The following is a 20953-nucleotide window of genomic DNA, read 5'->3' on the forward strand; positions in this document are numbered from 1 at the left end:
CCCTCCGTACCATAATCTCTCACCGGCGTCAGATATTCATGCAGCTGGAAAGGGAGGACGACGTTGAGGGCCGGTTTACTGTCCAGCTCTAGAGGGCAGACTATCAGATGTATTGGAGCTCCGAGCACCCACGGTGCCATGCGGACAGGGAGGTGGGGCACTGTCAGAGGGTCTGTCCTAACATTCGAAACCCTAGGGAGCCCACTTCGGGCACCAGTGTCCCAGCTACCTCTGTCCTTGATCTTATTCCTGCGCCTGCACCAGCTCCTGTCCCTGTCCCTGCCCCGGCCCCTGTCCATGTTTCTACTCCTACTTCTGTTTCAGTCCCTGCTCCTGCCCCCGTGGTTCAGGCGGGAGACCTTGAGACTACGTGCAGGGAGATTCAGGCGAGGGGCAGGGTGGAGCCTGTGCGGAGCAAGAAAGCGAGGAAGAATTCCGAACACCCTAAGAAGTCGGCCCCCGAGACCGCAGAGCTCACACCCATTTGCTCTGAAATGGAGCAGGAGGCTCAGGGAAGTGCGCAGGTTGACGGGGCGATGGAAGTGGCGAGTCCCGCCCCATCGGTGAATCGTGAACCTGTGTGCTCCTCTGGCGTGAAGAGGAGAAGCGAATGTTCCCCCAAGAGGGCAGGGAACATAGATGTGGCGGAGTCCCTGGAAGGGGTGGGAATCCGGGCGGAGGTTGGTTCTAAACCTGAGTCCCCAGATGTAGCCACCAGTCCTGGGGTAGATGGTGTGCTTGTGCAGAAAGCTTGTGATAGCCCTGTTTGCACAAATGAGACAGCCCTGGAGCCCTCCACCCAGGACTCAGTAGTAGGCGCCTCCATAGAGGCAAGTGTATTGAATAATATGACCGGAGAGGAGACCAAGCTCTCTCATTCTCAGCATCAGGCTGCTGGTGAATCCCTTGGAACCGAGGTACTGAGGTCCTCTTCATACCTGTTTCCTGGGGAGGGTGATATACTCTGCATGCCGACCCCATCAATTAATAAACTGCAGGGAGTCCCTGGGGATTATCCCTCCATTGTCGTAACTGTGGATAAGACTGATGCGACGGTGGAGCGGGCAGGTATGAGTGAGGTAGCCGCTGCGCAGTGTGGGTTACAAGTGGAGCCATCTATTAGAACACAGGAGGAGAAAGATAGGGGATCTATCTGCAGTGAGGGGTTGGAGGGAGACTCCTTTGATAGCGAAACATTGGACATCGTCACCCCTTCTGAGAAATCCCCATTGATACCTGTGGAGGAAATCAGAGAGATCATTCTCACCTCTGAGGGTGCAAAGCATCGGCCCAAACTAGCCTCGTTTCGCTGGTCTAGCATGCCGAGGCTGGTGAAGTCCCTGCGAGTCATCCTCAGACGGAAGGGGAAGAGGAATGTTGTATCGGAGAATGACAGGCGGCAGCTGAAATCCTTCATGGATGACCTGGTAGGGGGCATCAGAGGGAGAAGCAGCCTCGCTCCTTCGGGAGATGGTGGGTCACAGGGTGGCGATGGTACCAGTCAGGCCCGGAAAGCAAAAACTATTCTCAGTTTTCTTCAGGATACTGTGATTGAGGGAGCCACTGCTCTCAGCGGGATGGGTACTGGTGCCGAGAGCTACTGTGCTCCCGACATGAAACCTACCATGGAGAACCTAAATGTAAACGGTAGCAGGGGTCCTCTTCGCAGATATAACAATCTCTCAGTCCTCAGGGATGGGGGATATGCGGTGAGTTTCCTGCAGGAAACCCATACCATCCCGGGAGACGAGTTTGCTCGGCTCCTGGAGTGGCAGGGCGGGGTCTACATGAGCCACTCTAGTGGGGTGGCGATCCTGTTGGCCCCGACTTTCCAGCCGGTATTGAGTATAAGAGCTGGAATGTTATGATGAGGTTGTATAAGGCATTGGTGAGGCCGAATCTGGAGTATTGTGTTCAGTTTTGGTCACCACATTACAGGAAGGATATAAATAAGGTTGAAAGAGTGCAGAGAAGGTTTACAAGGATGTTGCCGGGACTTGAGAAACTCAGTTAGAGAGAAAGGTTGAATAGGTTAGGACTTTATTCCCTGGAGCGTAGAAGAATGAGGGGAGATTTGATAGAGGTGTATAAAATTATGATGGGTATAGATAGAGTGAATGCAAGCAGGCTTTTTCCACTGAGGCAAGGGGAGAAAACAACCAGAGGACATGGGTTAAGGGTGAGGGGGGAAAAGTTTAAAGGGAACATTAGGGCGGGCTTCTTCACACAGAGAGTGGTGGGAGTATGGAATGAGTTGCCAGACGAGGTGGTAAATGCGGGTTCTTTTTTAACATTTAAGAATAAGTTGGACAGATACATGGATGGGAGGTGTATGGAGGGATATGGTCCGTGTGCAGGTCAGTGGGACTAGGCAGAAAATGGTTCAGCACAGCCAAGAAGGGCCAAAGGGCCTGTTTCTGTGCTGTAGTTTCTATGGTTCTATGGTTCTATGTGTGGGTTATCAGACACAGTGTGACCCGGGAGGAGTGGTCCAAGGGCAGATTAAGTTGGAAGCAAGGGAGGATCTGGTCCGTTGCATCAGACAGCTTTCAGGAAGCAACAAATCTCCCTTTATATTAATCTCCATCTAATCTTGCTGCTAACATTGTGTTTGTCACAGAGCCCAGAGTCTGGGAACAGCTAGATGGTAGGAAGCAGATGGTGATGATGGGAGGCTGGTTATTGGAGTCCAGGCCCGTGCCTCGTGGAGTTCCCCAGGGTTACACCCATTGCTACTTGTCATCTATGTCAATAATCTGGTTGAGAATGTACAGGGTATGGGGAGTCAGTTTGCAGCAAGTAATTTCAAACAATTACTTCTTTTTGCCAGATAGTAATATAAACACCCCTCTTTCCCTCTCCACACTCAGAGCAGACCAAAAGCTACTTCAGAAGATGCAAGTTCTTCAAATGAGCAAACACTGAGGGAATGTGAGTGAGATTAAAGAGCTGGGATACTGACAGTACATTACCAGACCTGGAGTGATTGTAACTGGGTCTGACAGAGGCATAACTGGTATTTCTGGGCACATTCAGTCTCACCATAACTATTCCCTACCTTACCTTGTATAGATATGTAATGTCTAAAGGACCAGTGTTTGAGTAAATGAGACTCACCAAACTTGCTCCGGACTGAATCAATGGAAACCCTGAGTCAGAAGGGTTCTCTCCAGTTGGTGCTCTCAGTCCTCGGGCTGGGTCACTTGCTGCTGTTCCCTTATCTTCAGTCGTGGTTCTCTTCCAGTTGTGGGCTTTTCTTCCAATAAATCTCTCACTGCAGGTCTAACTTTAACATGAAAGATGATGAAGCACGTTAACAATACAAAGGAGAACAAAATATTTCTGCTCACTGAAATCTAAACATTGAAGACAAATATAATGATCTCAGTGAACAAATCTGTAACTGCCCGACACGTCACAAAACCTGATAAGGGATAGGAAGGAGTCATCGTTCAGTCACGGTAAGATATAAGATGCAGGAACAGAATTAGGTGATTCGATCCATCGAGTCTGCTCCATCACTCAACCACGGCTGAGATTTATTCCAACACCATATTCCCGCCTTCCTCCTGTAACCCTGAAGCTACTTAGTAATGATGAATATTTTAATCTCTGCCCTAAATATACCCAAATGACAGCCTCCAACCACCCTCTGTGGCAACAAATTCCACAGATCAGCCATCTTTTGGCTGAAGAGATTGTTCTCATCTCAGTTTTAAAGGGAAGCGTCTTTATTCTGAGACTGTGCTGTCAGATCACAGACTCTCTGTCTAATGGAAACATCCTCTCCATGTCCACTGTATCCAGGCTTCTCAGCATTCAGTAGGTTTACTTAACCACCTCCCGTTTCACCACCCCGTCTGAACTCCAGTGAGCACAGCCCCATAACCATCAAATGCTCCTCATACGTAAAGCTGATCATTCCTGAGATTATTCATGTGAACCTTGTTAGCAACAACTGCACTGAACACATTCCCAAGTACAACAGACAATCAGGAAATTTAAACCATTCCAGAGTGAATGTAATAGAAAGAAACTGGAATCACCAGAGTCGCTCAACAGGAGAGGAACTGCTGTGGGGAGAGAAACAAATTTAACCATTCAGGTTCACAATCTTCTGTCAGAATGGGTTCAGAATTTAGTGCAGATCTCCAGCAAGTTGAGTTTCTGTTTGATTTCCACTGTCTGACAGACAGGTGACATTGAGGGGAGAATTTCCAAACACAGTTTGAACACCAAACTGACGGGTCTACTTCTACTGTTGTAAACACGGAACAGCCCATTTAATCACAGCCTCTCCTTGTGAGGCTTGGAATACTGTCACGTACCCAGTGAGAGGGATAAAGAACCAGCAGAGATGGAAAACATTTTGGAATCTCGTATTGCTAAAAACTACTAATATTTATTAGTAACTACGCAATACAGTAATATAAATGTAGATAAATCAAACAGGTTAGCAATGATTATATATAAAAGTAAGTGTGCAATATTTGTGTATGAAAACCAAGCTTTAAGTCTAGGGGTAAAAAGATACAGTCTTACGATGTTGAGTAAAGTTCAGTTCAGTTCGTGGTATTTAGTTGAGTAGTGATGGGGAGAGAGAGAGACAGACTTGAGTCTTCAGGTGAGCTGATACCGTCGATCTTCTCATCGTCCTCTGAAATCCTTCACAAGTCACCGACTGTGACTTTAACCAGGGGGACCGGTCTTCTGTGGTGGAGCTATCACCCAGGCGAGGGTGGACACAGAGACAGCTCCCCACCAGTCAACCCCTTCTCCTTCAAACTGGAATAGCAACTTGGATCAATCCGCCTGATCGATCCTCCAAATCCCACTTTCTCTGCGGGCACAGCAATGCTCATTCAGTGTCCAGATCATGTGTCTGAGGTCAGTATCATCTGACCTCCCATTTATTTCACCAGGCTGAGCATCACCTGTCATTCAAAGAGTCCCTCCTTCCCTTGTCTGTAAAGGAACACAAGCAGGCAACAAGTCCTTGGAAGTAACATCAATAACCTGCTGAAAATCGAGTGTCCACCGCCTTCGGTCACCATACCAACCTTCGAGCTGCTCGGTGCTGTCTCCAACTCCAAACTCAGTAAAAATCCAAAGTTACTTCCAATGCCTTAAAGTGACAGTCCAACCGTCGATCTTCGTCTCTCTCTCTCTTTCCCAAAAGCAACATATCAATGGTAAATAACTCTTGTCTCTCTCTCTCTTTTCCAAACAAACCATCAATGATAAATGTCTCTCTCCAAACAGTTAATGGGGGCACTCCTGGATCCCCTCACACTCTCTGTTGCTAGATTTGCTGGATTTCCTTCTTTGGGGATGGTGGGAGGTTTGGTGGTATTTTTGTATTTTAGGGTTTATTGTGGGATTATTTTTCCACACACACTTTTTGTATTTTTTTCCCATTATGTGTGTTTTCGATTTGGTTATACTCATCACCACCATCTTTGATTAGCCCGTGATGGTATGTGTGTATTGTCGTGTTTAAGAATAATATCCAACGGTACTTAAACAGATAAACGTTATTAGCTGGAATGTACGTGGCTGGAATCACCCGATTAAGTGAAAGAAGACATTTAAAGTTATTAATCGATTCCAGCCCAATATAATTTTTGCTCAAGAAACGCATATCAGAACGGGCGATCAAAATACATTTTTTAAAACATGGAAGGGCCTTCAATACCATGCTACTTGTCAAAATAAAACAAAGGGAGTATCTATTTTTATTAAATCTAATATTTTATTTATTCAAGGACACATTGTTTCAGATAATAATGGTAGATTTTTAATTATTAAAGGAACAACTTGTAATAGAAAAATTGTCCTGGTTAATCTTTACGGACCTGATGTAGATGATCCTTCTTTTTTTAAAAATGTATTTGGTTTATTACCAGACTGAAATGAATATGCGCTGCTGATGGGCGGTGACTTCAACTGTTGTTTAAACCCTTTGATTGACAAGAGTTCAACCAATCAGCAGCTTCCGAGTCATTCGGCAACACCTACTAATTCCTTTTTAACTGATTATGGTTTGATAGAAATCTGGAGAAATTTACATCCTAATGACAGAGATTATTCTTTTTATTCACATGTTCATAATAAATATTCAAGAATGGATTATTTTATAGCTGATTTCCAATTTTTATCCAAAGTCCAGAAATGTGAATATGATGCTATTGCAGTCTCGGGCCATGCGCCTTTAAGCTTAACTTTTGAGCTAAATGATGTTAGTAATGTAAACTTGCCTTGGATCTTTCCAGAAAATTTATTGCAAAGTTCGGACTTTGTTAAATTTATAGAGATTCAGGTAAAAGATTTCTTTCTTTTTAATAATACCGGAGATGTTTCAAAATTGATTGCATGGGATACACTCAAAGCATATTTGCGAGGTCAGATAACATCTTACTTGGCGAAATTTAAGAAACAGACAAAAATAGAGTTAGATAAAATTAACAAGCGGGGAATTTAACAGCGACTGCATATTAAATAGAGGGAATTTTACAGAAGCACGGTTTGGGAAGAGGGGGCAGTTGGCTGTTGGGGAAAATATCTCCAGTAACATTAGGATATTTGATCATGTTTTGTGAAATCCTGGAGCTGTGACTATTTCTTATTTAGGTATCTGTGAAATTCCTCCTCGCTCGACCCGTTGTCCCAGGAAGCTGGAAAATACCTGTACACAAGTGTGAGCATTTTTCCGCTCTTTCCAATGGATGCCATTGGATTCCAGGAAGGAGATATAATGAGCAAGGAATGAACTTTGAAACCTAAGTTTAAAAGTCAAAAATAATGAAAGAAAAATTCACTGCTCGCTTATCTTCACCCTGATTTTGATGAAATATTCAAGGTAATCATCCAAAATCCTCTTCTACACCGGGATAAATTTAGTTTTTTTTTCACAAGCCAAATGGGGAAAAAAACATTTCTAGGCTATAAGCTAGTTTTACGTCATTTCGACTATCATTAATAGCGGATCAACCCCTTGGCCGAGCTCCACCAACTGTAGTTGATTGGAAAGAGGCTGTTTGTCTCTTTGTGTTGATAGGAAAAAGAGTAACTTAGTGAGGCAATAAACGAGACAAAACGCATTTCCAAACCTCCCAAATGGTTGCTCTCCTCCCCTATTAACATTTATCACTTCCAAATACGATATTTTTTATTCGTATAGATACGACAATAATTTATGTAAAGATTCAAGCTTCTTTAACTTTTTATACATTTAAAGACTAAACAGAATCTGTATAGGTCTAACCATGTAGTACCCGACGTGTGAGGATTTTGTGAGTATCGACACTCACAGATACACTTCCTGTCCAACCATTTCTGTGAGAGAAACGGTACAAGGCAGAGTTGCCAACCTTCCACTTTTGATACTAATATTCAGCAATATTCGTGGCTTTAGCAAAACTTCATTAGACGTTTTTTTTCATACTTGATTACTTGGTTCCAATGTAGATATCTAAAAGTGTAAAAAGCTTACTTGCTTTATTTCTGTTATTTTTATACCTGCTTAGGAACACTGCTAAGCGCTGTGGGCCCTGCTGTCTGCTCTGACTCAGTCGTATCAGTAAGGCTACATCTGTGGTGGTCCGTGGATTACTCGCTAATACAAAAGTAAATTTTTCTCACCAGCAACCCTGTGGCTTCTAAGCAAACAACGTTACTTTACTATTTGATAATTATATTTTATGATAATTAGTGAGTACAACTGTGCAATACTTTGTCATATTGTTAAATTAAGCATTATATGTTTAATTGTACCAGTTATACACTGAAATGTAGTGATAGGCTACAATCTTGTTAATGTCTGAACTATCACTATATTTCTGTAGAGCTCTGGAATTCATATATTTCTTTCACCTTGGTTTAGTGCTTGACATTATAAGAAGCCCTATTCATATGTGTGAGTGAGTGAGTGAGTGAGTGAGTGAGTGAGTGAGACAGACAGACAGAGACAGGCAGATATACATTATATAATGTCACACCCAATTTGTGTAGCTGCTCATTACATCAATGGGACAAGGAAGTTGCCCAGTGCATGAAATGAGCAGGTACACACACTGGGTGTGACATACCAGGGGTGATTGATAGGTTCGTGGTCTAAGGTGGAAGGAGTCAATTTTAGAAAACCTGTCAATTTTCAATTATCTGACACAGAAATACCACAACAGTTATTAACTTCAAACTTTCTGCATGATCACTCACAGAGCGGAACTACACGTACATGTAACGACAGCTGTAAACTTCAGGCCTTCTAACTTAGGCCAGAAACTTATCAACCACCGCTCGTTCAGCTCCAACACCTAAAAGATTGTCCCTGCACCCCTGCTCCAGCCGTCAGACAGAGCTCGGGCCCGGACCTTTCCCGATACACCGGCCCCGATTCACACAAACCCGAGATTTGCTTCCACTCACCGCCGCCCCAACAGGAGACCCGCCAACGGCAGCGGCATTCGGCACCGCGCATGCGTTTAGCAGGATGTTCGCGGCAGCGCCGCCGGTGGCCGGAGGTCCATGCAGCGCCACCAGTGGCCGGAGGTCCATGCAGCGCCACCAGTGGCCGGAGGTCCATGCAGCACCACCAGTGGCCGGAGGTCGATGCAGCACCACCAGTGGCCGGAGGTCCATGCTGCGCCACCAGTGGCCGGAGGTCGATGCAGCACCACCAGTGGCCGAAGGTCCATGCTGCGCCACCAGTGGCCGGAGGCGGGAGGGACAACGGGGAGGTGAATCACAAACACGACGAAGTCTGCAGATGCTGGAAATCCAGACCAACACAAACAAAATGCTGGCGGAGCTCAGCAGGCCGGGCAGCAACTATCGAAAAGAGTCAACAGTCGACCTTTCCAGTTGAACCCTCCTTCAGGACTGAGATGAAATGACGGAAATATCTGAATAAAATCGGTGCGGGCGAGGAAATGTCTCGCTGGAAGATGATAGGTGAAGTCAGGTAGGTGGGAAAGCTGAAGAGCTGAAGAAAATAGAATCTAATAGGAGAGGAGAGTGGAGAATAGGAGAAAGGGATGGAGCAGTGGACCCAGAGAGAAGTGATCAACAGGTGAGTGGACGTGGAAAGTCAGAGAGGAAGAGAGGGAGTGGGAGCGAGAGGTGAGGGGGAGATTTGTTCACCAGAAGGAGAAATCGATATTCATGCCATCAGGTTGGGGAGCGGGTTACCCAGACGGAATATAAAATGCTGATCCTGGACCCTGAGGGTGGCCTCATCTTGGCACAAGAGGAGGTGATGGGTTGACATGTCGGAACGGGAATGGGAATCGGAATGAAAATGTTTGGACACGGAGACGTCCTGCTTGAAGCGGATGGTTCAAAGGGTAATTTATTATCAAGCAGGTATCCGTAAACAACTCTAGAGTTTCTTTTCTTTTCCAGAGAGCCACGAAACAAAGAAAGAACATGAAAGTCGATCAGAGAGAAAAATCAAACTCCCACCCCACCCCCCGGTTGGAAGGATGTTTGGACAACGGAGAGAGTTCGGCCGTCCGGCCCTTTCACTGTGACACCCCGAACTCCACATCAAATCCGTCCACACGAATCTGGGTGAACTTTAATGACCAATAAATATAATTCCTCTCAGTGATCAGCTGTCTGAGTGATCCCCTGACTCTGAGACGTCACACATGGGGTCCCCACACCGGGATCTGCCCTCACGTGCGCCGTGTCTTACGTCACCCGCGCGCTGGAGAGCTCGAGCTTTGTCGGTTTAACGGCTGGGCTACTAATCACGTGACCAGCCCCTCCCCCACCGCTGTCAACAGAGGATTCACGAGCTGCGCTATTCCCATTGGTGCGAAGAGATGTCAATCACTGGTTACACCCAATAGCGGAGGCGGACCAGCTGAGAGGGCGTTACCCCGCTGAATCAACCTGGCGTCGCTCTCTCCGTCAAAGCGGAACAAATCCCAAAGTAAATGTCCGCTTTCTGATTTATTTCCATTTCCCTCCGAGGGAACAAAATCTTTGACATCAGCTGTTGAGAAAATCACCTTTGTTCTGCCCCCATGTGAGATGAGGAGAGGTGAGGTACACCCCAGGTGCGGGACACGGGAAACTGGGTGAGAGTCGGGAAGGGGAATGAGGTGAAATGGCCATCGCAGAGTAATCTTGTGTCCGTCCCGCACAACAACAGGTGGACCCACTTTAGACACTGTCGGGGGGATCACTGACAGAGGAAAGTCAAAGGGGTGAGAGGGGACTAATATCCCAGTGGTGAGGCTCGCTAGTGCTAGTGTGGGGAGAGGGTGATGTGGTTCAAATAAGTTGTAGGGGGAATGGGAGCCAGAATGACAGAACAGATAGTGGGGAGGGTGAATTGACTTTATTACATACATCCTTCATATACAGGAGGAGTAGAAATCTTTACATTATGTCTCCGTCTAAATGTGCAATGTGTAATTTATAGTCATTTATAATAAATACTTTGTACATAGGACAGTCAATATAACATAGAAATGCAATTGTATCAGCATGAATTAATCAGTCTGATGGCCTGGTGGAAGATGATGTCCTGGAGCCTGTTGGTCCTTTTGCTGTGGTACCGTTTCCTGGATGGGAGCAGCAGGAACAGTTTGTGGTTGTGGTGAATTGGGTCTCCAATATCCTTTGGGCCCTTTTTACACTCCTGTCTCTGTAAAGGTCCTGAACAGTGGGAAGTTCCCATCTACAGATGTGCTGGGCTGTCTGCACCACTCTCTGCAGGTTCCTGCGATTAAGGGAAGTACAGTTCCCATACCAGGCAGTGATGCAGCCAGTCAGGATGCTCTCAATTGTGTCCCTGTAGAAAGTTCTTAGGATTTGGGGCCCCATCCCCAACTTCTTCAACCATCTGAGGTGAAAGAGGTGCTGTTGTGCTCTTTTCACAACACAGCCGGTATGTACAGACCATGTGAGATCCTCGGTGATGTTTATGCTGAGGAACTTAAAGCTGTTCACCCTCTCAACCCCAGATCCATTGATGTCAATAGGGGTTAGCCTGTCTCCATTCCTCCTGTCGTCCATAATCAGCTCCTTTGTTTTTGTGACAATGAGGGAGAGTTTGTTTTATTGACACCAGTCAGATGTTGTTCAGACCTCAGACAGAGTCAGCAATCAAATGGTTGAGCATGGTGTGATGAATGTGCTGAGCTGTGTATATCACAATGCAAGAAGCATCGCAGGAAAGCCAGATGAGCTCAGGACAGGGAATTATGATATTGTAGCCATTATTGGGAATTGGTTGCCCCCTACAGTCTGAGGGATTTTGAGGAACAAGTTTGTGGAGAGATCGCAGACTATGTCAAGAAACAAAGGTTTATTCAGTAAGTGATTTTAACTTTCCATACATTGACGGGGACTCCCATACTGTAAAAGGACTAGATGGGGTAGAGTTTGTCAAATGTGCCCTTAATCAGTGTGTAGAATTCCTGACGTAGAAGTGTGCAATGAGCTGATGATCCAGGGCTGGTGACAGAATTTAGTGATCATAATGCTATGAGATTCAACGTAAATATGGAAAAAGAGTGGTCTGGACCATGGGTTGAGATTCTAACTTCAAGAGAAGTCAATTTTGATGGTATCAGAAAGGATCTGACAAGTGTGGTTTGGGACAGGCGTTTTCTGGCAAAGGAGTACTTGGTAAGTGGGAGGCCTTCAGAAGTGAAATTTTGATGGTGCAGAGATTGTACGTGCCTGCCAAATAGAAGTTGAAAGGTAACTGGTGCAGGGAACCTTGGTTTTCAAGAGATACTGAGGCCCCAGGTATTTTGTTCCTCTAAATGTCTCAGACTGTTGGGTGCAACCAAGACTGTTAAATGACCACAACATCATAATTCCACCCCCGAGGACATCCAACTTGTTTTAGTCGTTTTCTGTTGGTTTCTAAAAGCTTCCCAATAGTTTTTGCTCTTTTGTTTGCCCTCTCTTTGGATTTTATATTGGCTTTGGCTTCTCATTTCAGCCATGGTTGTTTCCTCCTGCCTTTCCAATGCTTCCTCTTCTTTGGGATGTGTTGATCACTCAGCTCCCGAATTGCTCCCAGAAGCTCCAGCCATTACTGCTTCATTGTCACTCCTACCTATTCCCTTCCAAATAAGTTTGACCAGCTTCTCTGTCATAGAAACATGGAGAAGTTCAGTACAGAAACAGGCTATTTGACCCATCTAGTCAACGCTGAAAAAACATTTAGTCTGTCTAATGAAACTACCTGCACTGGGACCATCGCCCTCCATACCCCTACCATCCAGGCTCCCATCCAGACTTCTTTTAAATGGTGAAACTGAGCTGATATTCACCACTTGTGCTGACAACTCATTCCACACTCTCACGACCATTTCAGTAAAGAGCTTTTCCAAATGTTTCAGATAAATTTTATCCTTCCCCACTTACCCATGACCTCTGGTTGTTAACCCACCCAACCTCAGTGGAAAAAGCTGCTCTCATTTTCTCTATCTATACCCTCAAAATTTTGTATGCTTCTACCAAATCCTCAAAGCAATGTATAATTTCTTGTTTATGTTTGGAGCCTTTTTTGGTGTATAAGATGATGAGGGCATTGATCGTGTGGATCGCCAGAGGTTTATTCCCAGGGCTGAAATGGCTAACACGAGGGGGCATAGTTTTAAGGTGTTTGTTAATAGATACCGAGGGGATGTCAGGGGTAAGTTTTTTACACAGAGAGTGGTGGGTGCGTGGAATGCACTGCCGGCTATTTGAGTGAGTGTTTGAGTTACTGTGGGGCCAGGAACCCATGCAGCTCAGTGCGAACAGGGAATAATACCAATGGAGAGAGTCAAACTGAGCCAGGTCACAGATTGGAGATGGCAGAAATACCCCATTCTTAGAGAGACAGGAAGAGCATCAGAGAATTTGATGGTCATTCCAGATACCAGCACTGTGCCCTGTTAGAAGATGATTTCTCTCTCCAACTTGTGTTGAACTTCACTGTAACAGTGTGATGCCAGATCACACGTTGACAATTCAAGTGACCTCATCTGAAAGGCTGTCCAACACAGTTTGATAGATTTTGTAAATCTTTTTTTTTTTACAGGTTAAAAATGACAAGGAATTTGTCTACTGGAATCTCGAACACAATACGCCAGTTTTGCTGTCTCTGTCCAGATATTTAAGAAGTGGAGCAAGGGATTCACTCGATCATCCTTCCTGCTCAGACTGTGGGGAGGGATTCTCTCGATCATCAGACTGACTGGCATTCCCGTCATTTTACACAGGGAGGAACCCATTCATCTGCTCAGACAGTGGGAATAGATTCAGTCGGTCTTCTGAACTGAAGGTACATCAGCAAGTTCACACTGGACAAGGCCATTCACCTGTTGCGTGTGTGAGAAGGGATTCAGTCGGTCTTTCCACCTGTGGACACTCCATTCAGTTCACACTGGGCGGAGGCTGGTCATCTGCTGAATTTGTGGGGAAGAATTCACTCGATTATCTGACCTAATGGCTCACCAGTCAGTTCACACTGGGGAGTGGCCATTCATCTGCTCAGACTGTGGGAAGGGATTCACTTCGTCATCCCAACTGAAGGTACATCAGCGAATTCACACTGGAGAGAGGCCGTTCACCTGCTCAGACTGTGGGAAGGGATTCACTTGCTCATCCCCACTGAAGGTACATCAGCGAGTTCAGACCGGGGAGAAGCCATTTGCCTGCTCGGACTGCGGGAAGGGGTTCATTTGCTCATCTAAACTGAAGTTACATCAACGAGTTCACACTGGAGAGAGGCCGTTCACCTGCTCAGGCTGTGGGAAGGGATTCACTTGCTCATCCGAACTGAAGGTACATCAGCAAGTTCACACTGGGGAGAGGCCCTTCATCTGCTCGGATTGTGGGAAGGGATTCACTTTGTCATCTCAGCTACTGGGACACCAGTCAGTTCACACTGGGGAGTGGCCATTCAACTGCTCAGTCTGTGGGAAGGGATTCACTTGCTCATCTAAACTGAAGGTACATCAGCGAGTTCACACTGGGGAGAGGCCGTTCACCTGCTCAGACTGTGGGAAGGGATTCATTCGGTCATCTCACCTGCAATCACACCGGTCAGTTCACACTGGGGTGTGGCTATTCACCTGCTCAGTGTGTGGTAAGGGATTCACTCAGTCATCTCTGCTGCAGAGACACCAGCGAGTTCACCCTGGTTAGAGGCTGATCAGCTGCTCAGACTTTGGGAAGAGATTCTCTCAGCCAAATCAACCAAATTTGCATCATTGAGTTCACACTGGGGAGAGGCTGTTCACCTGCTGTGAATGTGGGAAAGGATTCATTCAGTTATCTATCCTTATGACACACTACCAGGTTCACACTGGGGAGAAGCTGTTCACCTGCTGTGAATGTGGAAGCGATTCACTCAGTCATCTTGCTGAATGTAACTATCGCTTCAGCTAGCAGCTTAATATAGGGGGTGATAGCCCTCCCCAGCCCAGCCAAGCTTAAGAAATCTCGTTTGGGTGGATGCTGTGCGATGTCTCCCCTGTTACAAATCAGTACCCCGAAATAACAAACAGTACACAATATGTGATTGAACGATTGAGCTTTATAATTCTGACTTTGACTATAGGGTTTGTAAAGAAAACAAAAAGAAAAAGAGCCCACTCTCTCCATTCGCGTCTTCTCATCTCTCCCCAGCAAAAGACCACAAAAAGCTCTCTTCCAGACTCACAAGAGAGAACATTTCTGTCATTGGATAGCCCCGCACTCCAAAACCCTGTTATCTCCAGTCATAACCTAAACATTTCTGCTACAGAGAAACCGTGATGTTACTATTGTGTCCACTCTTTTTCTGAAAGTTTATTTAAGTAATCTTGTAAATTGTCTGGCAGCCTTTTTGTTTTCTGTTTTCGAATTGTTTTGTCCGTGCTCCACCTGGTACTGTATTTCCTTGGTATTGTTTTATCTTCAATACATTTTGTCTTTGTAAAATTGAAAATTGTAAATAAAGTAATTTAAAAAAAAAGATCCCGGTGTGAGGTGCTCCACTGGTTGAGGCACATGTGTGTGGTGGGAATGGTTATATCTATTGAGGGAGTTGTTCCTGCTTGTTTATCCTGTAATATTATATTCGGATGGTTATTATGGATTGTCCTATCTGAAATAATGTACTGATTATCATATACTTTGTGAGATTTTGACTCTAAAACTGGATCAGGCTCGAATATATTTTGCCTTAATGAAGTGATGAAGGTCATTCATAAGTTTGTATTTTAAAGCAAGATTCTGGTGAATGATATTTGCCACCTGATTGTAATCAAATTGAGTTCAACTGCTGCAGGATCCTGGAATGTGTTGGATTGTGTCTGATTTCTCTTGATATTCCTTGCATTTATTGCCTTGTTTGTTTGTATTGTACAACGTTTGCATGTAGTTTTGATTTTTTTCTTATTTTTCTTAACCACCTTGTCCTGTATTTCTGCAAGGAACCCCTCTGTTTCTGGGAAGAGGTCTCCAACTCTCAGTCAAGTGCTTGATGCTTCCTTGTCAACATCTCCTCTGCTCAGATCGTTGGGATGTCTCCGATGGAGGGTCATACTCATTCCACTGGTTAATGTTTTCTTCCATAGTGATGATTCATTTTTCTGAGTAGGCCTCTCATTTAAGTTTTCTGGTCTGTATTTCTTATCACAATTGCATATACACACATGGAGCGTTGAATCCTGACATTAGAGAAGGAGAAGCTTGTTACGTACCCCGTAACGGGTTAAATGAACCAGTAGCAATACAACACACCTGGAGTCTGTTTTTAATGTTAAAAACCACTATTTATTAGTAACTACTTAATATAGTAACTTAAACCAGGCAAATCAAAAGTTAGCAATGTTATGTAAGGAAGTTCAGTTCAATCCTCAGGTTAATTGATGAGAGATGTTTGTGTAATGTCTGTGCCCCAATTTACCCCCGTTCGTCTAGGGTGAACTGCTGTCACCCTGCCACTAGTGCAATACTTCGGTGTAAATACGGTGTAACGCTCCCAACACAAATATCAGACAATACACCAAAGGCGAGTAAGTAATTACAGTTTTTGTTATTTCTTAGTGATGGGTTAGTAGAAACACATAACCTAAAGGCACCAAAGCAGTAAGTTTATCAGTCTGTGCACATAATGTTTTAATACGTTAGAGCTCACACCTCCGGTTCCATCCACAATGACCCTCCGAGCCCTCGGCCACCGTCCGAACCGCCGACTTCCAGTATCCGTCACCCTGGAACCGCTGTCCGCTCCTCACACGTCCGGCCTCCTCGCTCGCCTCCCGAAAAAGATGGCGAACTCCCACTCAGCTCAGACATACAAGATAGCATAACAATTCTCCAGTGATTAGTTCCACCCGTATCGGCAGGAGGAGGAGAAGATGGCGGCGCGACGCAGCGTGCAGCGGCCACTCCGGTGATGATACCTGTAATCTGTCAAGTAGGGTGCCGTGCAGAATTCTGATTTGATGGAGACAGACGTGAGAGCACGGGGAACATCTGGAGAAACTTCTGAAATGCCTTCTTCACTGCCGCTGCTACCGTGTGATCTGGAATCTCTGGAGGAGAAGGCCCAGAATCCTCGGCTTTGCTTGCTGCTCGGCGGCCGGGGCGGGGTAAAGCGCTCGGCAGAGGATGGTGGTCAGGAAGCTGTATCGGAGGGGCTGGTCGGAGGCTCAAAGTTTTCGGACAGGCTCAGAGTCGGCTGTGGTCGGATGCTTCCAATGCATCGGCTGTTGTCAGCACCTGGAGGTTTACGGCAGGGAGAATTTCTCCCTTTTGCTGCCTGCTATCGGGAGTCGATCGGAAATTTGAGACTTTTTTTTACCGTGCCCATGGTCTGCTCTTTATCAAATTATGGTATTGCTTTGCACTGCTGTAACTATATGTTATAACTATGTGGTCTTGTCAGTGTTAGTCTTTGGTTTGTCCTTTTTTTTGTGATATCACTCTGGAGGAACATAGTATCATTTCTTAATGCATGTATTTCTAAATGACAATAAACAAGGACTGAGTGTCCTCATAATCTAAATAATCTAACTCAAACATTTCAGCTACAGAAACCCATGACAGCATTAAGTAACATTACAGAGAAGCCATTCTGTTAGCCTCAACAGCTAACACCACAATTAATGGTACTGAGAGCCCTACATTCTCCCCCCACCGAATTCAGTCATGCCCTCATGACGCTCAGATAATTTGCCAACCCTTCCTGCAAAACACAGAGCCCAACCCAAGTGCAGAGAGCAGTGACATAACCCCCCGAAACAGTGGAGATCACACCCTGTTCCCTGGGCGTATCAAGGCCAACCTATGTGGGGGGGGGGGTCCTTACTTCTCTGTGACCTGTGCACTTCCTCCTCTAACTCCTCCACCTCGGACATTACAGGAGACTCATGGAAACGATGAGGTGAACCCTCCTGCGAGCAGTCACCCAAACCCCTCTGCACCTCGGAACCCTCTATCTCTCACTCGGGCCCCACATCATCCTCTTCAACGCCTGTGGTACCCCTGACGGTCCATCAGTAGCCCCCCTTACCCTGTGTAACCCAGTGGGGGAAGGGCCAGGAGCCTCCCCCTCCATCACGGGGGCCTCAGCGAACAGCCACGTGCACCAATTGTCCGAGTCATCATCCCCCTCTGAGCGGGCCCGTCTCTCCCGGTGTGGGCTCTTCCTCCATCCCACGTGGACGCAGAGTCCCAGTACTGGGTGTAGCCGGCACCTGGGGCTCCCGTTCCACCTGTACATCTCACCCCAGGGGCGACAGATGATTCCGATGGAGAATCTTGACCGGTCCCTTACCATCCTCGGGCCGCACTTGGAAACCGGTAAGTCGGGCAACCGACTCTCCACCAGATAGGGTGTGTCCGACCAGCAATCAGCCAACCTGTGCTTCCCAGGAAATCCCAAATTCCTTACGAGGACTCGGTCTGCCGGCAGGAGTTGGGAGAACTTCACTTTCTGGTCACACCTCTTCTTATTTCTCAGATTCTTCTTGGCAGCTGCCTCCCCAGCCAACTCATAAGCCCTTTGCAGCTCCTTCTTCATATCAGACACATACTTCAAGTAAGGCTTCGGCGAAACTTCACCTGCGGCAGTCCTGAAACAGAGGTCAATGGTACTGAGAGCCCTACCTTTGTAACCCAAAGGTGAATGTCGAGAGAAGGCAATTACATTGTTTTCCTCGATGATAAACTGGATAAAAATAGCTGCAGGTTTTATCTCTGTCGTTCCCAGATCCACACACGAAGTATCTCCTACAGTGATCTTCACGGAATATCCTTTCGACACGTGGTTACCACAACACCACACCCGAATTCAGCTACAGGTCATCCCAAAGTGGTGACCACAGGTTACTCAACCAGAATCCACTTATGCATCATCACCAAAAGATAGCTTATCACAGGGGTAGCGTGTTCGGGGGGAACTACCACCCAGGCAAGGGTAACACACACGGGTAGATTCCACAGGGTTGCCCCAGTCACACAACGTGAAAGCCACTTGTCCAGTTCCACGACATACGAAGTAACTCCAACAGTGATTTACCACAGGGATACCGTCTTCCACTGAACTACCACGCCAGGTAAGGGTAAAACAGAAGTGGTATTCACAAATGTGTCCCCTAACCAGAAACACCCACTCCAGTGGATCAAACTATGTGACAATCACACATTCGTATTCGCTGGAATCAATAACCAAACCCACCCTTGTGGGCTGTTGGGAGAGTCCAAACAGTGATGCCTTGTCACTCTGTTCTTTCTTTCAAACCTTCCTCTCCCCTTCTCTGCAACGGCTTCCACCCGCTGCCACTGTGTGTCTGCTTGTGAGAGTCACTTATCAATACCCTGGATCGATACTCAACCCAAATTTCAAACAAATCATTTGTTCCATTCCCCAAGACCTTTTGTTCCGTATGTTCCTATGACAACATCCGCAGATGGTCTCCCCTGGTCAAAATAACACTCCACTTTGTTTTGAGAAGTCTCCAAGCCCTGTCTCTCAAAACCACAAACTTAGACCATAAGACCATAAGACAAAGGAGCAGAAGTGGGCCATTCGGCCCATCGAGTCTGCTCTGCCATTTTATCATGAGCTGATCCATTTTCTCCTATTTAGTCCCACTCCCCTGCCTTCTCACCATAACCTTTGATGCCCTGGCTACTCAGATACCTATCAATCTCTGCCTTAAATATACCCAATGACTTGGCCTCCACTGCTGCCCGTGGCAACAAATTCCATAGATTCACCACCCTCTGACTAAAACAATTTCTACGCATTTCTGTTCTGAAAGGGCGCCCTTCAATCCTAAAGCCATGCCCTCTCGTACTAGACTCCCCCATCATGGGAAACAACTTGTTTATTTTCAAATTCCAAAAACATGATTTAGCAGACTAACATGCACTTTCTCATCAAACTACTGTTCCCTCAGCAAAGTCAAAGGTCCTGAAACCAATCCAGACTTCACAAAAGGACTGAATTCCTTTCCAACCAAATCAGACATTTCAGGTTTTAACTGAGCTTCAACACAATGCTCAGCATCCTGCGGATTTACAGATGCTTCAACAACCTGAACCCAGGCAACTGGGACTGCCTCCTCTTCCAGGCTTTCATCACTAGTCCCAGCTTCCACTTCTAGTTTACCCTGGTCATCCCAGCTACTCTCTTGGAAGCTCTCACCCGAGGTAAACTTAACCTTGTGGGTCAAAACAAGCTCATCTGCTAATCTAGCAGCCTCCTGCAAAATGGCAACATCCTTTTCATCCAGGTACGTCTTCATCTCATCAGGGTCGCACCTTTTAAATTCTTCGATCAAAACCAACTCTTTCAAGTTGTGAACATCCCCATTTACCCCATCGGAGGTACACCAACGACTGAAGTACACAAACTTCTCACTGGCAAATTCCACATACGTTTGGTTCCCAGATTTCCTCAAATCTCTAAACTTTTGTCTGTAAGCCTCCAGAACCAACTCATAAGGCTTGAGCACAGCCTCTTTCACTGAGTCATAATCAGCTGCCTCTTCAAGTGTTAGGGCAGACTACCCTTGCTGGGCTTTCTGCTGAATTACACTTTGTAACATAACAGCCCAGCTGTCTTTCGGCCACCTTCGATTCTGAGCCACTTTTTCAAACTGCAAGAAGGACTTATCAACTTCTGTTTCATCAAATGGAGGTGCCAACTTAACTTCTCGACTGGCACTAAACTTGTCACCAGGATCTGGCACTGAACCTCCTCGTGGCCATCCCTCCACCTCGAACCACCTCTGTCTTTCTGCCTCTTCCCTCTGTTTGTCCGCTTCCTCAGCCTCGGACTGTTTTAGTCGTAACTCATGCTGTCTTTGCTTATCCTCAGCCTCCCTTTTTAATTTTTCTAACGGGATCTGCAGCTCAGCCCCAGTAGGTTTACTTTCAGCAAACATTTCCAACACATCTCCGTCAAACACTTCCTTAGATACATAACACTCCACTATTAATGTCTGTACCTGAGCCTTCCTCATTTTAGTGCTCACCTGAAGTTTTAACTTGTGAGCAATTTCCAACAGCACAACCCTCTTTGCGCCATCCAATGCTTCAGGGGTTGGCTTTGTCAGAAACCCATCAACCTCCATTGCTGCTGATCTTCCACTCAAACAAATCAAAGGAGATTTCCCCAATCAGATCGATCATTAATCAATCAATTCAGCCCCCAACCAATTTCTTCATATCCCGGACGCAGGCCCCAATTATGTTACATAAAAGCAACAGTTTAAATGAACCAGCTGCAATAGAGCACACCTTGAGTCTGGTTTTGATATTATAAACCACTGTTTATTAGTAACTACTTAATATAGTAATTTAAACCAGGTAAATCAAAAGTCAGCAGTGTTACACATCTATATGTGTGTAAATACAATTCCCAAACTCGTTAAAGCTTGGGTGGCAAGAGTTAAAGTCTTACGATGGAAATGTAAGGAAGTTCAGTTCAATCCAC

General features: G+C 45.9%; 2 protein-coding genes across 2 annotated transcripts in view; one reads left to right on the forward strand and one right to left on the reverse strand.

Moving 5' to 3' along the window:
• Nucleotides 1-20953, forward strand: part of LOC140208329 (uncharacterized) — a 330302-nt gene that overhangs the window by 108934 nt on the left and 200415 nt on the right. Inside the window, exon 3 of the mRNA XM_072276923.1 lies at nucleotides 13511-14064. Within this exon, the coding sequence (XP_072133024.1) occupies nucleotides 13511-14064 (554 nt within the window). The remainder of the gene's footprint in view (nucleotides 1-13510; nucleotides 14065-20953) is intronic.
• LOC140208336 (uncharacterized) overlaps nucleotides 1-20953 on the reverse strand; it is an 87877-nt gene that overhangs the window by 64476 nt on the left and 2448 nt on the right. The window lies entirely within an intron of this gene.

The sequence above is a fragment of the Mobula birostris genome, chromosome 13, assembly GCF_030028105.1.
Source record: "Mobula birostris isolate sMobBir1 chromosome 13, sMobBir1.hap1, whole genome shotgun sequence".
Taxonomy (NCBI): Eukaryota; Metazoa; Chordata; class Chondrichthyes; order Myliobatiformes; family Myliobatidae; genus Mobula; species Mobula birostris.